Source organism: Pelobates fuscus, chromosome 4 (genome assembly GCF_036172605.1).
Source record: "Pelobates fuscus isolate aPelFus1 chromosome 4, aPelFus1.pri, whole genome shotgun sequence".
Taxonomy (NCBI): Eukaryota; Metazoa; Chordata; class Amphibia; order Anura; family Pelobatidae; genus Pelobates; species Pelobates fuscus.
This window is the reverse complement of record NC_086320.1, coordinates 149,188,221-149,209,322: the sequence shown is the minus strand read 5'-3', so window position 1 is coordinate 149,209,322 and position 21,102 is coordinate 149,188,221. Positions and strand designations below refer to the sequence as shown.

The following is a 21,102-nucleotide window of genomic DNA, read 5'->3' as shown; positions in this document are numbered from 1 at the left end:
CAAACCAAATAGAGATCTAACTCCCAAAGAGATGGAATCAAATCTCCAGAGATTACCACTGGTATAAAAACACTTATAAAACACTTATTTGAACAATTCAATAGCGATACAATTGGAGATAATTTGATTATAGTCTTTATTAGTAATAATTGAACACCACTTCTACATATAAACTATCGTAAAAAATGTATAATAAGAAATAACGTGAATAAATGTGAATTAAAATAGGAGGGAATCCCTATAAAGAGTACTGAGATTGATATCATACAGATGACAAGTTACTCTGTATATAAATACATTTTAAATTCAAGTTTATATCACAATTTAACAGAGGATGTTTTTAAGGATAACAGCAACTCCTTTTATTGAGTCACATTAGATACTGAGTGTCTGTGCTTAGATACTTGTAGTTATATTAGCATACTAGGGGGTCTCCTGAGTAAACAAAAGGTTAAACAGCACCGGTGGTCCTCAGTTGTGGTATATTTTTAAAAAATAAAGTGGTTATAGTACCAATCCCACTCTACCCTTATTGGAAACCTAACAGCACAAGCTATTCTATACCATAAAATAGTTCACTCTTAATAATTGGCTTTTAGATTTCAATGGTATTGATTAAACCGCAATTATAGTGCAAAAGGTTTATTCCTCATCACTAGCAACAAGTGGCCCTTGTGATACAAATCAACACAACAGTAATAGAGCAAAGCAGTCAAATATATTAGGTATATTGGAGGGGTTCAAGATAGCCAGCAACATGTATTTAATAGACAATATAGCTAAAGCTAATCCTTTTAAACCTCTTAAATCTCTCTCCTGTCTAGATCACACTGCTTCAAGGCAGTCCCCTTAGATCCAGCCTCAAAAATCTCACTATTAGCATTCCATTGGTCTCAAAAGTAAAGGGTTCCTCCTAACTATTAAAAATAAGCGTGAGCTCAACGCGCGTTTTGGCGCAATATCGCGCCTTTATCAAGAGCAGCCAAACGCACCTTTGTACTAAAACACAGGGACTAAACACAAACACACCCCTGCATTCAAAAACCAACACTACACACAAATGCACATTTTCATTTAAACAGTATTAAGACACCCTTCATTCAGTGGCAAACATTGCGCAGAAGTGCACCAAGTGCTTTTAAATAGCAATTATACATTGAAACACAATATTGCATTTAAATGCTAACACTACACACAAATACATTTCTACATTCCCTCACACATACTCCATACAAAAGCATGCTTACATTGAAACACACAAACTGCTCAGTGCTAAATACAACCTTGCAAGGATGGAAAAATGGTAGATCTCAAGCCGGCAAAGCATAATGGGTATTGTATGACAGATAGGGATCTACCTTTTGGCCCCCCTTGCAACAGAAAGGGCCCAAATAAATTCTTGCACTAGAACTCTTTCTAAATCCGTTCCGCCACTGTATTATCCACAAACTTACCACCCAAGTCTAGCATATGGAGTAGTCACAAAGTAGATGGCAGAAGGCATAGAGTCATTATTTTGATCAACAGAATTAAACATCCACCTCAAGTCCATTGACAGAGTGGAATTGGCTAGCAGCTGCATGGAATTCTGCAATAATCAAATTATAATTAAGTAAACGAGTAGAATGTTTAAAAAAAGTGTTAAATGTAACATCTGCTTTTTCACATGGTTTAGTTTTATATTTAAAGTATATAATAATAATTTTCCATTTTAATATTAAATTATACATCAGGATGCAATCATCAGGCGATATTTCATTGTTTGCTTCTATTTTTTTATTTTTTGTCAATATTTCTTTATTAAAGGCATAAAAGATGGGGTACAGAAGAAAAGCAAGGGAAATGTACGAGCATTTAACAGCATAGGATTGATACATCATGTGGCAAAATTATATTACATTTCCAGGATGGTGATGCCTCAATTTTAAAAAATTTTTGTCTAGATCAAGGGAATAATACAGCGATAGTGTTAAAGCAGTACCTGTCTAGTATAGTGATGTCTCGTGTTAACTTGGGATGCATGTTTAACTATAGTGTGGGTACATCAGGGCTTAGAGTATGCTATTCTCACGACCTCACAGTCAGTGTGAAATTAGGGTGTTAGGTCGTTAGTCAGCCCCGTTCTTCTAGATTATATGTTAACAGTGCATGGATGAGGTACATAGTCATCCAACCAGCCCGTATTGTGTTCCCACGTCCGGGCAGCTCGCAGCGACCCTATCAAGTGGTAACAGGCTAAAGAGATGCTAGGCCGACAGGACCAGACTGAGGTTGGCTAAACAAGGGGTTTAATGTGCAGTGATAACCACGGACGGTCCATGTGGGATCAAAACATAAGTACCGTAAGTAAGTAGTGTAGCTAACATTCTTTAGCGACAGCTTAACCTTATTGCTAGGCTAAGAAGAAGCAAAAAACAAATTTTTATCAGTGTTTAACACACCGAGCGCACTCCAGGAGTGTGAGGGTCAGTGATTGGAGCATTTGCCAAGCTTAACAAGTATTAGGCATTCAAGTATGAACAGTGTGAGCTATTCAAACCCTTACGAAACAAAGCATGTCCATTAAAGAGTCACAGCAGCGAGTCCAGCGGTATCAGGGTTCATTAGCGTGCAGATAGCTATGCAGCAAGTCCAGTGGGACGCTTATGCCATATAGGGGGGTTCGTGTTGCATAGTCGTGGGCCATTCCGGTCTTGTCCCCAGAGATTCTCAGCCTGCAGTGGGGCTTTAGAGCGGTGGGATCTCGACTAGCCGATCCCTCTGCTGGGGAAGGCTGCTGCGTGAGCTGGGTTAGTCCGCCGGGGGTTTGCTTCTATTTTTAAAGTAAGTTTGTCCTAAAATGTACACTTTATATACTGTAGTGGTTATGGCTCTTGGAGTGTTCCTTTAACTGTAAAACCATTTAAGAATGGTTTGAAACTTACCTGTCTCTGCCGTGTGTCTTATAATCTGAGTTGGTATGTTAAAGTGGAAGTTCATACTTTCATATTATCGTAGCAACTTATACCACTTTGGGACATTGCTCTTTGGCTGAGAGCATCAGATTGATGGTACCTGACAGAGACAGTCCTAACTAACATGACTCAATAGCTATCTGTATACTAAATAATATAGCATATGAATATGGTATTGAAATTGCATCAAAATATGCAAATGTGCTGTAAAAGTACAGCAAGTATGGTGTAAGTTGGTTGATTGTCTTAGTATCTGACATAGTGCCCCCTCTTCATTGTAATAGACTATACCTACCAGACACACATTATTTCATTATCTCAGGCAATATGTAGAATTAATTTCTTACAGGATTCCTCCGTAATTTCTTTTCTACAGCAATTGAGTTACACATGTATACTGGGCAGTGTTTTATCATTTATATGCGGCACGGCGGTTCTCGCAACACTGGATTGCTATAAGGATGTATTGTTTATGACAAATGATGTCTTCTGATTCTCAATGTCTTAGCATGAGGCGACAGATTGATAGATACACTTCAACTCAGTGCTGAGAGTCAGAAACTCACTGCAGACAGCTGGTAAAGTCAGAAGTGCATCACAGAGACTTGGTATCTGTGCAGAAATGGAACTGCTTCCATTGGTACAACACTCAAATTATAGGATGTGTTTAGCACTCCCATGGAATTTATGGGTGTACGAGAATGGGATGAGAAAGTTTTAGCTTCTTCTTGGTGAGAGTAGAGCTCACTGCAGTTATTCTGGTTATTGGCAGAAAATGACAGTATGAATGTTTCTATAGCATTAGTTACGTATATATTTTTACAACATTCTATCAGATTTATCGATTTCCCCTTATCAAAGACAATATGCATTAAATTGTGCAAAGTTGTTTTGAATTGCATAAATATCATAAATATGCAAAGAGAACCTTTGCCCAGGAATTCATGTGAAAGAAGACTCCAGTGTCCACAGAAATGTTATGGGCTCCAACTGACGTCATGATGGAAGGATCAGAGTTTTCGAAGGACTCTTCTTTCTGGAAACGTATTTTCCCTCGTCTGTAACATGATGTCAAAGTTACTAACAGAAATATTGTCAATGGCTGAACACGTTGCCGCCATATCTGCTATTGACTAATATAGTTACCAAGATAACAAATTATTGTTTTTTTTACTATTTATTATATATATAATAATTGCGATTTCTGAGTATTATAAATGGATTAGTTATATTTGTCTGTGTGACTGATTCTCTCTTAGTAAACTTTTATCTTTTAATGCAGATATTGTATAACTGAGATTATTTTATCATACAGGCTTCTTAGTAGTAATAGTAGACAATATATGGGACATTAATGTTTGCCAGTTGTATATTTCAGGGTTTAAAACGATCATACAAATATGAATGTAGTATTAAATGAAGGTGCATGTACACTAAATAAACAGGGTTATTCACTAAAGTGTGTTTTATCAGGATTTCAAAGGCAATTCAAATGGAGTTTAACACTTGAGGCATATACTAAAGTTAAAAGTAATGCATTATCACAACAGGTACTATGAGAATTATACTTACGTATTGCTCTGTCTTTTCTGACCATTGCACTGCATGAAAATTGGGTTTTCTGGAATGTAGCAGTCACTGATCAAAATGGAAAACGCAAAACCTCGTTAGAAAACATTAAACTGCAGCTGATTATGGTTAACTGACTGATAGACAGACAGGTAGATAGATGGATAGATATGTACATAGATATGTAGATAGATAAATAGATAGATTGGTAGATAGATCGATAGAGCAATAGATTGATAGAATGACCGATTGATTCACAGATCAATAGAACAACACATTTGTAGACCACTTGATAGATTGATTGCTTGTTAGAAGAATTGATAGATAGAAAGATCGATAGATATATCACTCAATATATAGATCTAAAGGTAGATAGATATACAGACAGAAAAATTGGTAAATGGCTCGATAGAGCGTTAGATTGCTTGATAGATAGCTCTATATAAAACAGATAAATTGCTTGAGTGATCGATAAATAAACTGATAGCTCGACTGATGATGAATAAATAGATGGATAGATAGATATAAAGATTGATAGATCAATAGATCACTTGATAGGTCGATAAATAGAAAAGAGAGAAAAAGAGGAAAAGATATTGCAGTATCAAAAGTTAAAAAAATAAATAACAAAGATTTAGACATATATAGTAGTAGGCAAACTAGATAGTTAGAATGTTTGGTACATGGATCAATATATCAATATATCAGTCAATAGATTGATCAATAAATCTATCCATGGAGAGATAGATCCTACTAAAAAGATCACTGGGTCAATAGATAGATTTATATATTGCTCGATAGATTGATCGACTGATAGATTGATCGATAGAAAGGTCAATAGAATGCTTGATAGATCAATAACCAGATTAATAGATAGCATACTAGATAAATAAATTGATAGAACGCTTAATAGATTGATAAACTACTTGATAGATCACTCAACAGATTGATTGATTGATTGATAGATTGATAGATTGATAGATTGATAGATCAATGGATGTATGTATAGAAAGGTGGATGGATAGATGGAGGGTCAGTGGGTGGGTGGATGAATAGATAGACTATCCAGGCCTCCCAACAGTTCTGATTTCAAGTTTCCCTTTTTCAGCTTTCTGATTTTGTTACCTGGTGTCCTGTTTTGTCCCCAGAAAGAGTAGTAATGCACTGATCAGGTAAGCCATGTGCATGGCCTGCATTTCAGCAATGCGAGTGCTGCATTCAGAACGTGTGCTGAAAGGTGCAGAGGGAATGCCAAATAATTTCCTGTTTGGCATGGTCCACGTCCCTCTGGTGACCATCGGGTCACGTTCTGGGGTCGCAGGTGTGACGTAGACCAATCAAATCACACCTAACATTATCTATAGTTCTTTGGCCCAATTTACTGCGCCATATTGTGGTTTCTGTTACTAGTTCCTGTTTAGTGCGTTCCTTGTCCCTATCTGCTATTTCTGGTATCGATCTTGGCTAGTTTTTGACTTAGAGTGTATATGTAACCCTAACCTGGCTAGTTCATTTGTTTTTCCAATATTCTGTGTTTGGTTAGTTAATAGATTATTCTGTCTCTCTATTATCCTGACCTTGGCTAGTACTTGACAACGATATCTCTATTTTTTAAATTAAGCCTAGCAATTCTAAGGTCTGTTACTACATCTGCTCTCTTTAATCAGCTATTGTTGCCCTAGCGCTGCGTGTCAGGGTATAGTTCCGTGACAATGAGATAGCCTTGTTGCAAAAATGTTATTCACTAAATCCAGATGTTTGTTGTTTTCAAAATAGTAGTCAGAGTAGTCAGATAAGATCCAAATAACTTTTAGTAGAGCTATAAATTGGATAAAACAAACAAAATACTCTAGTAGAAACTTATAATGAAAATATTTTAACAAAATACAGCTCAATTGTGTCTAAAATGCCTTTTGCTGTGAAAAGTTTTTAGAATAAAGTAGGCTGCGTGTAATGGGGCATTCCAATCACCATAAGAACTACACCATTTAGTAGCTATGGTGCAAAGACACTATACGTAATACGAATTTTTCCACCACTCTAACCCAATGTGTCTAGTAGAGTAGTCATAATAAGAAGTCATATACCACGTGTTATTAAACACATCATATCATGTGTTCATGCCATGTGGGTGTTGTGTCAATTTGACTGTTTCCAATCATCCTTTAATACTTTTGGCAATGTCTAATCAACATTAGCCCTTACCAATAACTTTACTGATAATTTGAAATGGTAAAGGTGCTTAGAGAATCTATTTTAATGTACGTTTTTTTTCTCGTAGAACAATACTCACAAGTGTGATATTTATTCCAGATAATAACATAGAAACTGTTTGTTACTGGTCCATAAATGTGTCCATCTGCATGCAGTCCTAGAAACTAGTTTGTAATTTCCTTTAAATCAGTTCTTAGCATTCATGGTATAACTTACCTAGTACCATTATCTAACATAAAGCTAATTAATTGGAAAACGTTTATCGACCAAAATGCCATATCATCGACACCACCAAGAAAATACTCCTGGAACCTCTCCACCAAGAATGGAGATTGTTTTGCATAGTTGGGAAAAAGCTGCAGAGAAGACAAATATTTTAAGGGAAATTTCTTCATTAAATGTATCAAATGTTTACAAGAATAAAGTTATCTTACCTTTGAGACAGCGATAGATTCTCCATACCTATAAGCAAAATTTTTAAAACGTAAAGAATACAAAACATCTGTTTATCTGTTACTAGTTCTTTTGGCAGAGTACAGCCTGGTGGGTCGAACTCACATCTGAAGAAATAGTATGTATGTGCAGTCAATGATTGTGTTGTCTTCTATTACATCTTTGCCGTAGAACTCCTTATATATATTAACAAGGTCCTTTACTGGTATATACCTAAAGCAAAACAACAAAATGGGGTCAATCTGTATCTAGAAGAATTCTGAAGCTGTTCACATGGAAAAAGCTTATAAATGTTAGGGAAGAACTTTAAAAGAGTGCCAAAGTCACCCAGGTCTCTTCATCTCAATGAAGTGGTCTCGTTGAAGTAGTCCTTTAGTTTTAACCCTACAATATAAAACATTGCAGTTTTTTTTTAGAAACTGTAATGTTTACATTGTAGGGTTGAGTCCACCTCTAGTGACTGTCATACTGACAGCCACTAGAGACGCTTCCTCTGCACTAACCGAGTAAAACTTGGTCACATGACACTGAAACCCCCTTTGGAAGGCATTGATTGGTCGAATGCTTTCTTATGGGGAAGCTTAGATGCTTGCGCAGCAGATGTCAATAAGTATCATTGGATTGAAGCGTCATGGAAGAAACCATGTCTTCTCCATGATGTTGCTGTAAAGGTAAGCAGTAAAAAGTAAAAAGGTAAGAGAGTATTTTTTTTTTTTTTTTTTTTTAACAAATGAGGAAAGACCTATCTAACTAGGGACAGGGACACTAAAGCGTTAGGAATACAGGTTTGTATTCCAAACACTTTAGTATTCCTTTAATAATATTTATTCAATTTTAGACATGTAAAACATGCTGTGTGTGTTTTAAAGATTATGAATTTTTCACCACTTTTTTTCTGACAGAAAAGTTCTCTGTCACTTTGATTAAATATCGCCTATAGTGCCTTAAGAAAATATAATATTATTGTTAAATTGGAAACTTTTGGTTAATTGCCGTGTCTTAATAAATAATAAAGAATGGTTGTTTTATTTTATTTTATTTGGACAGTGGAGTGTACCTTTAAACACAGGTAAATCGGTGACTTGTCAAGTCTTTGAATTATATACTTTTTTGCTCAGTTTTAGAAAATATTAAAAGCAGTCCAACTGGCAATAACAAGTCTAGAGTTGTTTAATTTACTGATACTGTGTTTTATGTTTTGATTTGTTTTTTGGAACTATTATAAAACCCTCTTGTCTCAGTATCAAGAAAATGTTTTCAAATTGAAAAAAAAAGTCTTTATAAGTGAAATGCAGCTCTAGACATTTCCATATTTTGACACATTTATGGTTGGTTATACACTAAAGTGAGAATCACTGGGAATTTTTTGAAGGTCAAAATAACCAAATTGGAAAAATTCTCCAAGTCAGTTTTGTTTTACATTAGACTATTTCAGCCTTGCTATTGAAATTCCCTTTGGATTGTCTGCAATTCTTACTATTCTGAATAACCCATCCCAGTGTCTGTGGCTTACCATTTTGATTCCAGGTATCCAAAATCAAGTACAAATTGGCTTAGCACATCACCTCCTGGAGTATGAGAAGATAAAATAAGTATATAGCTTCCAGAAAGATTCAATAACTGTTTAAATAGAGCAACATGTATTTGCAGTGTGCAGAAAGGAGAAAAATAGTAACACATAAACAAGAAAATAATAAGCCACGAAAAAAAGGAGAAAAAAATGCATATTTACCAAAGTCACCAGCGTGATGAGCATCTTTGTATGAACCATGAAAGTCAATCTAATGGCAAGACAATAACAAAGAACTTAGCAAACAGTACAAATAAAAATGATTACTTTAATAAGGTGAATTTAGCCATACATAGATGTGAACCCCATACATTTATTATTATTAAAGAGGTTCTGTGTAATTTGGATTGCCCACGCACAGTTGGACAAAGGCATTAAACTGCAATAGGTCATTAAATATACGTAATGTTATATTAATATTCTTCATACTGAGTTAGACCAGTGTTATCTCTTTTACCGGGGTGTTGTTGTTTTTTTGTTTGAACAATGGCACAAGGAAACACTATTAACCCCTTAAGGACACAGCTTCAAAAGCTTGTCTTACTCTTAAGGACACAAGCCATTTTTGCATTCTTTGCTGTTTGTGTTCAAACACAATTTTCATCTCTGTCATTTATTGCACTAACACATATTATATACCGTTTTTCCGAGGGCAAACAGGGCTTTAATTTTATGTCACATATACATAGATAAATTCTCATTAATTATGAAAACATGCCAAAAAATGGGGGGTGGGGGGGAGGGGGACGACAGTTTTGGCAATAATAGCATGTGCATAATATGTCCAGCTTAGAAAAAGTAATTCAAAATAAATTAATTTATGTGTCTTGATTTATAGAGTACATAATATGTATAGGATTTCAGCTTTTTTTTAAAGTTACAGGTCACAAAATACAAGGACTAAAATTAAATTTCAATGTGAAACAATTTTAGAAGTTGGTATGTTTGTCTTGTAGGTTTAGTAGCCATAACAGAAAACAAAATTGCCACACAAAAGTATATATTTATAGTAGACATCACAGGCTGTTTACCTAAGGTTAATTTTGACACTTTTTATGTAACCATTTCATCGCCAATCTCTGCTAAATATTGCAGTAAAATTGTGTTTTTTCTCTATTTTGGCATATACTCATATAACAAGGTTTTTGTAATGTGTATTTCGTAAAGCTGGTGTGTGCTATTCCTGCACAGAAATTGTGTTTAGCTGCATCTGCTCAGTATAACGATACCCCGTTGTATGCCTTTGGCACTATTCTGTAAAGCTACAATGCTATATAATAGACAAGGCTATTTCAGTTTCTATAGTTAGAATTTTCGTAGATGGATTTGACGGGCCTATGTCTCGGTTTAAGGCAGTGGTTCTCAACCTTCCTAATGCCGCGAACCCTTAATACAGTTCCTCATGTTGTGGTGACCCCCAACCATTAAATTATTTTCGTTGCTACTTCATAGCTGTAATTTTGCTACTGTTGAATCGTAATGCAAATATCTGATATGCAGGATGTATTTTCATTGTTACAAATGTAACATAATTAAAGCATAGTGATTAATCACAAAAACAATATGTAATTATATATTGGGAAATATTTATTTCTAATTACAAATAAATTAAATTTTGTTTTGAAGCATGGTATAGCATGTATTTTAGCAGGCTCTATAATCCAACTACCCCATAAAGGCATACCATTTCTTAAAGAAGACATCCCAGGGTATTTTAAAAGGCATATTTTGAACATTAGCGTGGGATTATTTTTATGCTAGCTTGTACCAAGTGTAGTGGTAATAAGAATTCTTTCTGCATTTTTCACTATCCATTAATAACATTTATTTCTTTGCATGATCAGTCATATTTTTTTAAATAAATGCTAACATTTTTACAATTTCTGCCAGGGTATGCAAACTTTTGAGCACAACTGTATATCAAAAAGGCATGGTGTATTAGGTATGTTTTTTCCCCTTTTGTTTTTCAGTTTTTGGGGAACTTCTTGTCTTCTTTATATTATATTTACTGTGTAGTGTACTTATGTTTGGCAATTTTGTAGAAATACATTTTTATGTCCAAATATTTCGTGCCCTGCAAGGCGGATTTCTCCCCTTTTCCCATCTCTTTTTTTTTTTAATTAATAAAAATGAAAGAATATTTTTTAATTTTTTTTTTATTTTTTTTTTAAATAAGTCATGCGAGAGCCAAAATTAGCAATAAATAAGCAACCATTGCTTTTCAGTCTTGCACTACTCACTTCACCCATAGCCCTAAGGAATCCTTGGTCAATGTCCAGGCTGTGCCAGCTCACATCAGTCACCATGTGGGATGCAATGCCAAACAGAAAAGCAACCAGTTTCTGGGCACCCTTTCATAGGAGAAAGCACAGAACCTTAGAATAAAGTATGTGAAAATACAGTATAGTTATAGAAGCTAATCATCTTTTTTTTAAATAAAATTATATAATTATTTTGTTGTTTCTTTTTTTTTTCTTTATTGAAGAGTGTTATGTGTACTCTTTGGCATATGTGTACACGGCATATTTCACAAGGTTATGCATTGAGTGAATTTTATTTAATGTTAAATCATAATGGATATTTATTTTAATTAATCAAACTTTTATTTTAAAATTATGAACTCCCTTATGTTCTTTAAGTATGAAACATTATTTTTTGTGTCTGTGCATGGAGGCAAATATAATACAGAATAAACATTTTATATTTGTCTGAATTTGTCTGAAAATCCCAATTTTTCTGATTGTAAGATAAACTGTCTCACCATGCTTTATTTCCATAATAAATAGTTTATTATATAAATATTCCTGAATTCTTTATGTAAAAAAAACCCCAGTAAAGTACATTATATACATTTTTACACTACAAATATATTATATAAATGGTTATAATACACATGTACTCATGCGTTGATAGATTTCAACATTTATTTTCAAAGATTTCTACCTCGTTCCATGGCCGTGGATAGACTTTTCTGATATAATTAATACTGGTCTTCAGGAAAGGTGTCCAGTGCGAATCTTCAGACAGCGCATTATATTTTCCTGCAAAGGTAAACCATTACAAATAGTTGATGTTAAGGATGTCTTGTGTTAGTAAACCATTATATTATGACCCATGTATCCAATAAAAAATATTTTTTTAGACTGTTTCATTAAACCCATTAATTCATTAACCAAGTATAGTGAGTAATAACTTGGGAAAGTAATGTGAGAAATTAATAATAACGCATAATTTTCCATGTGCACATATACATAAAAACACATTAACCATGTTATACAATATCACAGCTTGGTAAATAAACACTCCAAACACCTAAACCACTTTACCACTTTAGCATACTGAAATGCTTCATATGTGTAGAGTGATCCTCATTTTTTTCATTTTGCAAAAAGTGCAGATTTCAATAGAATTTGACACATTTGTAAACTAACCTTGTTATACACACTTACTGTCAGTCAGACAGCCTATCATGTTACTTCCTTGTTGTTTAGCTCACTGGAGCCAAGCTTAAAGGAGCACTCCACTTCCACCTAGTAAAAAATATAAAATAAATGACAGTTTTGTAGATATACCCCCCCAATGCATACATGCATTAATTTTTTTATGCATGTATTATTTGGGGGTATATCTTGAAAGAGCTTGCAAAGGCTGCAGTTCTTATGAACTGCAGCTATTGTAAGCCCTCACCTTTTTTCCTTGAAGAGACTTCTCATTGAGCACCATTGCTTGTACGCACGTCAGCTCGTTCACGCACACCCTTCTGCATAAGAGGAGCTGGTCTGATGTCTGTGAGGGAGAGGGAGACAGGCACGCTCAAGGGGAGCAAACAGAAGTAGGAAGGAATCCTCCCTGACTGTTTGATTGACACCCAGGGGGGAGTTCCCTAGTTAATTTAGAAATAAGCACTTTTATAAACTATGGTTAAACTAGGGTACTCCTCACCCATAAAGCACTTCAGCAAGATTAAGAGCTTTTGAGGTCTGGAGTGGACCTTTATGAGGCGAATACCTGTCTTGCACTGAGCAGTATTAAGAATATTTTCATTGGGGGTGGGGGGGCGGGTGGTTATAACAATTAAACAGTGATTTTCATTTATTTTTTGGGGGGGTGGAGCGGTAGAGTGTCCTTTTAATTAATATTTAATCCTTCAACAATGTTTCTTCTTTTTATTATCTTAGGCATGGCAAATTACATATACGTACATTTAAAAACACTGACTTTAAACAGTTGAACTTAAACGGACACTATAGTCACCAAAACCATTACAGCTTAATGTAGTGGTTCTAATGTCTGTAGCCTGTCCCTGCAGACTCAGCAATGAAAACACTGCTTTTTCGGAGAAAAGGCAGTGTTTACATTGGTGCGTAGTGACACTTCCAGTGGCAGTCACTTAGACAGCCACTAGAGGAGCTTTTTTTATTCCTTTAACCCCTTAAGGACACATGACATGTGTGACATGTCATGATTCCCTTTTATTCCAGAAGTTTGGTCCTTAAGGGGTTAAAATGCCTCTGATAAAGGAGTGACACATTAATGATGTTGCAGAAACATTTGCTATGTTAAAAAGTTGCTCCAAGAAGGTATCTAAGGTAAGAGGCATAAACAGATTTCCAAGTAGGCAGAGTGGCACATCAGCTCCCATAAGTTACCCCCTCTCTTACCCTGCCACAATCATTCACAAGACCAACACAACCACTAGGCAAACTAGCCTTGGAGGCGCTATCGTCGGGTGAACGGCAGTGCACAGCGTTCCCACCCTGCCGGTCACTGTATGTAGCGTGGCCGAGCTGGGGACCGTGTTAGAGGATCTTCTCTATCCTCTACCCAGCCTGACAGGAAACTGCTTGCTGAGAGTGCCGAACAGCCTCCTGTCAGGCCAGGGACAGGAAACTAAAATCTCGTCACTTACCATTCTTACAAATATTTTGGTAAAAAGCATCAGGATATACACTCCCTGCCTGGAAAGCTTCTGGATGTTTCTGTAAAAGCTAAGGAGAGAAGAACAAGATACATTTATTTACATATCCAAAATATGTCATAATTAACCCCTTAAGGGACTGAGCCAAATGTACACGTTGTGATCAAAACAAAACGTAAACAAAATCTGGAATTTGCGCTATATGTCTGTTCAACCGTAATTCACCTCTTTCATATTAAGTGCACCCACACTTATTATATATCATTTTATTCAGGACAAACAAGGCTTTCTTTTAACATCAAATATTTAGGTATGAAACATAATTTAATATGAATAAAATATAAAAAATGGGAGCAAATAAGACTTTTTTTATTGTTTTAGTTCTACGTGACATTTTAACTGTGAATGTCATAATACTGTTTGCTTTTACTGCAATAAAATACACATATTTGTATTCAGCAATGTCTCACATGTAAAGCAGTACCCCCTATGTACAGGTTTTTTGGTGTTTTGGGAAGTTACAGGGTCAAATATAGCATGTTACATTTTTCAGTTTTTTCATATTGAAATTCGCCAGATTGGTTCCGTTGCCTTTGAGACCGTATGGTAGCCCAGGAATGAGAATTAACCCCATGATGGAGAACATTTGCAATAGCAGACAACCCAAGGTATTGCAAATGGGGTATGTCCAGTCTTGTTTAGTAGCCACTTGGTCACAAACACTGGCCAAAGTTAGTGTTGTTATTTGTTTGTGTTGAAAAATGCAAAAAATTAATTTGAACGCCAATTTTGGCCAGTGTTTGTCCTTAAGGGGTTAATGGCACCAGATTTTACCTATGTAAAATGTTGTCGTTCTAATCTGTTTTGATTATTTGGTCTGTTTTGATTTTTTGAGTAACAAGTGCTGGACACAAGTAAATATCTGAATGTATTTACATATTAAATAGATACTCTAAGCACCAAAACAACTTTAGTTTAATGGAACAGTTTTTGTGTACAGATCATGACCACGCAGTCTCACTGCCTAATTCTCTGCCATTCAGGAGTTAAATCTCTTTTCTTTCTGTTTATGCATGCTTAGCCACACCTCCCCTTGCTGTGTCACAATGGTTTCATGATCAATTAGATGTGATAGTGTGCTTTCTTTAAAACTTTTTATAATTTGCTCTGTTAATGGAACTTTAATCATGCACAGGAGATTCCTGTAGGATCTAATAAATTATCAACAAACTAGGAGATATGAAATTCTAAATTAAACAGACTGTGCAATAAAGGAAGTTTAACCATTAGACATCTTTTTACAGGAAACGTGTAACGAGAATGTACAGGACACGTGCAGGGAAGGTGGTACTAGGGCTGCATAAACAAACTGATTTAACTCCTAAATGGCAGAAAATTAAAAATTCAGACTGCAGATGGCAGGGGCATAATCTATACACCAAAACTACTTTATTAAACTAAAGTTGTTTTTGGTAACTATAGTGTCCCTTTAACGTGGGATTTTCTGAATTTGGAGTTTAATATACCATGGAAGAAATCAAAGTCTAATTTCCAACTTATCTAGGTTCTATGTACACACAGGGAACACTTATTTGTCAGTTAACAGGGAATTTGTTAGGTATACATCCGAATACCTTACTTTGTTACCATGGCAACACTCGACATGGCACGTGGATTAAAATGTGAAAAGCAAGTCCTATGGCTTGACTGGTGTGTGTATTTGTGTTTAGCAATGTGTTGTATACAGCAGACACAGACTCCAAGGAATCCATGTATAAAGTGGAACTATGAGGCAAAAGTTTGGTTCTTTGTTGAGCTCATTTGCATACGCCTACCCAGAATCCCTTGCAGTAGTGAGAGCACTGTTATAGTGAGATTTCTGTGGGAAAAGCAAGTCTTATGGCTTGACTGGTGTGTGTATTTGTGTTTAGCAATGTATTAACTATCCACTTACTTCAGGTGGAAGGGGTTTTCCTCCACACTTTTCCCCCCACCACAACTCTTTTGGTATCTATATCTACATATATAATCAATCATCTATAATCAATCATCTATATCCTATATCCTAATCTCAATGTATTCATTCTGGTAAAATATTTTATAAATAAATAGTGTACAAATTTTGTTTGATAAGCATGACGATTGTATATTTTATATAGGATTCCCATTACTGGTTTTAAAATTGACACCGGATATGCTCATCAAGTATGAGTATCTGGTTAAATAATATTTTTAGTCAATATGAGAATTGCAAATTCTGTTGCTATTCAGTGATTTTAATTAAATTCTGCTGAATCACACAAAATTTAGAATAATCCTGTTGATTTTACTCAATGCAATTCAGTATTTAGACAGAAGCCCCAGCTCATTTTTCAGCTAATCATTTACAGTCTTTAACTACTTTTACTACGGCAGTCTCTTTTTGGGATGTTGAATAGAGAGTTCCATCGATCCAGTCCGCTCTTGTAATAAGGCAGTCTGTCTTCTATTAAAGGCTATGTATATAAGGACAAGTCTATCTCTGAACACAGTCTGTTTCATTGCATGAGATGAATTATGAAATAAAATTGTTGAACAGTTTATGTACCTCTCTGTAATTATAGTTTCCTTCAGTCTGGCTGAAGTGTTCCAGTGCTCTGTATGCTGCAAAATCGTAATTGTTTATAAAGACAGAGGTTATATAAAAGATACAAACACACTGCATTAAGAGATTAATTTAAAGTCATTCTTGCTAACAACAGAGAAAGGATAGGGGGCACTCCCGAGACCTGAATTTTGCATGAAAGGTGCTGCCGCTGTGACCAAAATTTCATGAATGAGAAAATAAATAGTGCGGCGCACTCAGACTACAAAACAATACAATATTTATTTGTCTCCCACATTGTAGTGTAGGACCCACCAATAATGGGGTACTTTGAAAGTAGTGGTGGGCTTAACAACATATGGCCATATGGTGGAACCAAATCCCCATATTTATACTTAGTTAGGCATTTTAGTAGCCTTCTTTGTTTTTTGTATTGTTTTGTAGTCTGAGTGCACCGCACTATTTATTTTCTCTATTTATTTTCTCATTCTTGCTAACAACAACAAATGATATTGACAGTTTACTCAACATAAACAAATAAAGAAGCCATTCCAAAGATCAATTATAAAACAAAAGGAAAAGTATAACTGATATATTTCCAATTTTAGATATTTATCCAATAAGCATGCAACATAGTTTGACACCCTGGGATTAGCAAGACAAAATTCAAAATCCAATAAACTAATTTAAATACCTTTGAGACACCAAGCAAGTTTCCTCTATTGTCACCAATATCAAGTTTTCTAGATCCAGTGAGTCCATACCCAAACTGAACACTAAATTACATGGTGGCCATGGTATTATACTGACTGACCTCATATATTGACCCAACCACAGAATGGACCTCCATAAATCTGAATGTTGGGTTTTCCTGACCAAATTGTGATAGTTGGCAATTATTATTTCTACAAATGACCAATAAGATAACGGATGGACGGATGGACGTAATTTCTTGTCCAGATAATGCTGTTTTTGTGTGGATACCAAATTTCCTGAGTTTGAAAAATATCATATGCACATCATTTTGTAAGACTTACCTATCTCAATGTGTGTTGAAATGCCACAAGGTGCAGTCTTTAACCAAAACAAAGAATTCACAAGGAATAACAGAGAAAACAAGCCCACAGAGATCATGGTAGTAAAATCATTGGCATACAATGTGGTAAGTAAAACTTGTTTAGAAAGTTAATCCTACAACCTTTGGAGTTTGATTAGTTTATCATACACGGTCGCAAATATTGACACAAAAGCTAAACTCTGGTTTGTTGGATATTTTAAAGTACTATGTCATCAGAGTCGTTGAGTTACAATATAGTGTAGGCATTTTCACAAGTAACAGTTAACTTTCACCCCTATATAACTGAAAACATGGTCTGCTGTCACAAAAAAAAAACATTATTGATATAAATTATTTATTGATTCATTTTCTAAACTTGGAGTTAGGCTGAATTTAATAACCAAATTCAATTGTAACAAAAACAACATTTTCTCACCAAAGAGTAATGAAAAAAAAAAAGCTTTATCCCTTATAAATTTGAGATTTTACCCTTGTACGTATTCCCATGCATTACATTTGCAGATAAATACAAACTAGTAACAATATAACAAATGTCCACAAAGTGCATTTAACGGATGCACCCCATGCAGCTCCTTACTTGGGTATATGTCCACTCTCCATAATGAATCATTCAGAATTACAAGAAATCTGGAAAAACAAATGCAAAATGGTAATATAAACAGAGAATCTGAGAATGGGCAAAAGCTTTAATCCCTTCAGGACGGAGTCAATAGTGCACGTTCTGATCAAAACAAAGCGTAAACAAAAACTGGAATTTGCGCTATATGTCTGTTCACCCGTAGTTCCCCTCTTTCATATTATATGCACCCACACTTATTATATATCATTTTGTTCAGGAGAAACAGGGCTTTCATTTCATATCAAATATTTATATATTAAACATAATTTATTTTGAATAAAATAAAAAAAAACTGTGAGAAACTTTAAATGTTTTTTAAAAATTGTAGTTCCGCCTCACATTTTAGCTGTAAATGTCATAATACTGTTAGCTTTTACTGCATAAAAATGCACAGATTTGTAATCAGCGATGTCTCACGAGTACAACAGTACCCCCCATTAACAGGTTTTATGGTGTTTTGGAAAGTTACAGGGTCAAATATAGAACGTTCCATTTTCAAATAGAAATTTGCCAGATTAGTAATGTTACCTTTGAGACAGTGTGGTAGCCCAGGAATGAGAATTACCCCCATAATGGCATAGCATTTGAAAAGGTAGACAAGCCAAGGTATTGAAAGTGGGGTATGTTTAGTCTTTTTAGTAGCCACTTAGTCACAAACACTGGCCAAAGTTAGCGTTCATATTTGTTTGTGTGAAAAAAGCCAAAAACGAATATTTGGCCAGTGTTTGTGACTAAGTGGCTACTAAGAAAGACTGGACATACCCCACTTGCAATACCTCGGGTTGTCTACTTTTGCAAATGGTATGCCATCATGGGGGTAATTCTCATTCCTGGGCTACCATACGCTCTCAAAGGCAACATAACCAATCTGGCAAATTCCAATGTCAAAAAAATGAAATGCAAGCCTTATATGTGACTCTCTAACTTTCCAAAACACCATAAAACCTGTACATGGGGTGTACTGTTATTCTCGGGAGACTTCACTAAACACAAATATTAGTGTTTTAAAACAGTAAAACATATTACAACAATAATATAGTCCATAAAAGTGCAGTTAGTTTGTAAAAAAATGCAAAAAACATCACTTTTACTTAAAATATCATCGTTGTAATACAATTTACCAGTTTGAAACACTAATATTTGAGTTCAGCGAAGTCTCCCAAGTAAAACAGTACCCCCTATGTACAGGTTTTATGGTGTCTTGGAGAGTTACAGGGTCAAATATAGTGCTTGCAAATTAAATTCTCTGCACTTTCTCCCTGTGTTGTCAGGCATGTCAATCAAATTTTAATTAATAAAATCACATAATTATGTTAAAAGAGTATTTAAATATACACGTAAAATTTTAATATATATGCATTTATAGGTATTTAAATTCTACGTGTATACTAATGTAATCTTTTATGTAATTATATGTATTTATCTATATATATATATATATATTTGCGGTTATTTGTATTTTATATATAGATAGATATATATAGAATGTCATTCTAAGTGTATTTTGTTACCAATATATATTAATATTAATAACAAAATACAGTTAGAATGAAATTAGTATTACATTTATAATTTATATTAAATTTTGTTTCAATATTTTATTTATTTATTTTATTTATTTATTATTGTAATTATACGTATTTCCTGGCCATATCCATGGCAGCACAACATTGGGTAGCTCCTCCCTATCCCCATTGGACAGGAATAATAATTAAGCCCTATAAGTACCACCTCCTGCCCCTCCTTCCCCAGTCTTTTTTTCCTGTCCTATCCCTAGGACATGTCGGTCTTTTCAGACTACTAAATTTTCTTTTATGGGTTACCTGAGGATTAGTTCCTCTGGCCCCTGGGGAGTTCACCCTCTCTCCCCTGGGAAGTCTCCAGTATACGGCCCTGTGCAAAGGTGTCCCCCTGGAGAGAACCCCTTTAATGACCGGGGGATTTCCTTCCGATATTCCCAGTTGTAACAAGTGAAGGAACATGGAATTTGGCTGGGTTCCGGTTTGGTATTTCCCCACCAGGATCAAGGTAATATGGTTTGGTATTTACCTGCTGTTTTTTTCTTCCAGGAGTGGTTTGGTTTTCTGGCACTTATAGTTTTCTCTGTAAGTTTGCTGTGGAAGCGTTCTGGGTTCCCCTGAGTACATGGTTCCCTGCACGGCGTTCGTGAGTTTCCTGTGCGCCTGCGCAGCGTTCAGGGGTCTCCTGGGCGCCTGCGCGGTTTTCGGGGACTCTGGGACGCATGCGCGGCATTCGGTATTTTCTGGCGTTCGCGTGGCTTCTTTCGCATAAGCGCGCGAACGCCATTACACGTATTAGCGCGTTCGCGCGCAAAATCTGCTTGTTTGATTTCTAATTAAGCCGTTCGCGCATCTTTTTGGTCATTTGCGCATGCGCGATGACGTCAGACGCCCTTTTAAAGTGCCAGGCCTCCTTTTTTGGTCAGTTTGAATTTTCAGCTTCCTGGAGAGTTTCTGGCACCATTGAGATCTAGGGATTGTTGGTTCTTCGCCTTTTCGGGTTCCTTTTTTCTTCTAAAGGTAAGTTTTTTCCCATTTTTTTGTTTGGTTTCTTGTAGTTTTTCTTCTTGGTTTTAGTTTCGCTGTTCCATCTATTATTTATAGATGGATTCGCGCTCAAGATCCAGGGAATCGGATTCTTCTCATCATAATAGGTCACAATCTAAGCGATATAGGTAAGCCATCCTTTTTTTTTTGGAAAAAATTGATATTAATATTATAAATAAATAAAAGAGTGGTAATGTACTAATGTTCACGTTTGGTGTATTGCAGTGATAAAAGTACAAAGACTTCAGGATCGTCCAAAGGGAAGTTGTCCAAAGGGACGCTGTGTATATCCTGTGATAACAGAGCCATAGAAGGGAAACGTCTCTGTTCAAATTGTCTCTCAGCAGCTGCTGGACCTTCTCAGTCAACACCGGACTTTAGGCAGCTTATCAAGCATGCAGTTGCCCGGGGCATCAGAGAGGTTGGTAAGACCCACAAGCGACCTAGATATTCTGAGCCGTCAGATTGGTCTCCTGGTAACTCGGAGGATGAGTTTATGGATACAGCTTCGCTGAGAGACTTGGCCTTTTCCTCAGAGGAGGATGCTATGCCTGATCCTGACTTCCTGGTACCTGC

The 21,102-nt window shown here is 35.6% G+C and overlaps 1 protein-coding gene across 1 annotated transcript in view; it reads right to left on the bottom strand.

Annotated features, from left to right (window-relative positions):
- Nucleotides 1-17,427, bottom strand: part of GPLD1 (glycosylphosphatidylinositol specific phospholipase D1) — a 50,085-nt gene extending 32,658 nt beyond the window's left edge. Inside the window, exons 1-13 of the mRNA XM_063451674.1 lie at nucleotides 17,300-17,427; nucleotides 16,266-16,321; nucleotides 13,670-13,748; nucleotides 11,704-11,801; nucleotides 11,001-11,111; nucleotides 8,923-8,971; nucleotides 8,704-8,758; nucleotides 7,296-7,403; nucleotides 7,172-7,199; nucleotides 6,954-7,093; nucleotides 4,527-4,592; nucleotides 3,883-4,012; nucleotides 1,455-1,588 (exon numbers count right to left, since the gene is read on the bottom strand). Coding sequence (XP_063307744.1) covers nucleotides 1,455-1,588; nucleotides 3,883-4,012; nucleotides 4,527-4,592; nucleotides 6,954-7,093; nucleotides 7,172-7,199; nucleotides 7,296-7,403; nucleotides 8,704-8,758; nucleotides 8,923-8,971; nucleotides 11,001-11,111; nucleotides 11,704-11,801; nucleotides 13,670-13,748; nucleotides 16,266-16,321; nucleotides 17,300-17,396 — 1,151 coding nt within the window. The 5' untranslated portion in view covers nucleotides 17,397-17,427. The remainder of the gene's footprint in view (nucleotides 1-1,454; nucleotides 1,589-3,882; nucleotides 4,013-4,526; nucleotides 4,593-6,953; nucleotides 7,094-7,171; nucleotides 7,200-7,295; nucleotides 7,404-8,703; nucleotides 8,759-8,922; nucleotides 8,972-11,000; nucleotides 11,112-11,703; nucleotides 11,802-13,669; nucleotides 13,749-16,265; nucleotides 16,322-17,299) is intronic.
- Between the last annotated feature and the right edge of the window lie 3,675 nt (nucleotides 17,428-21,102).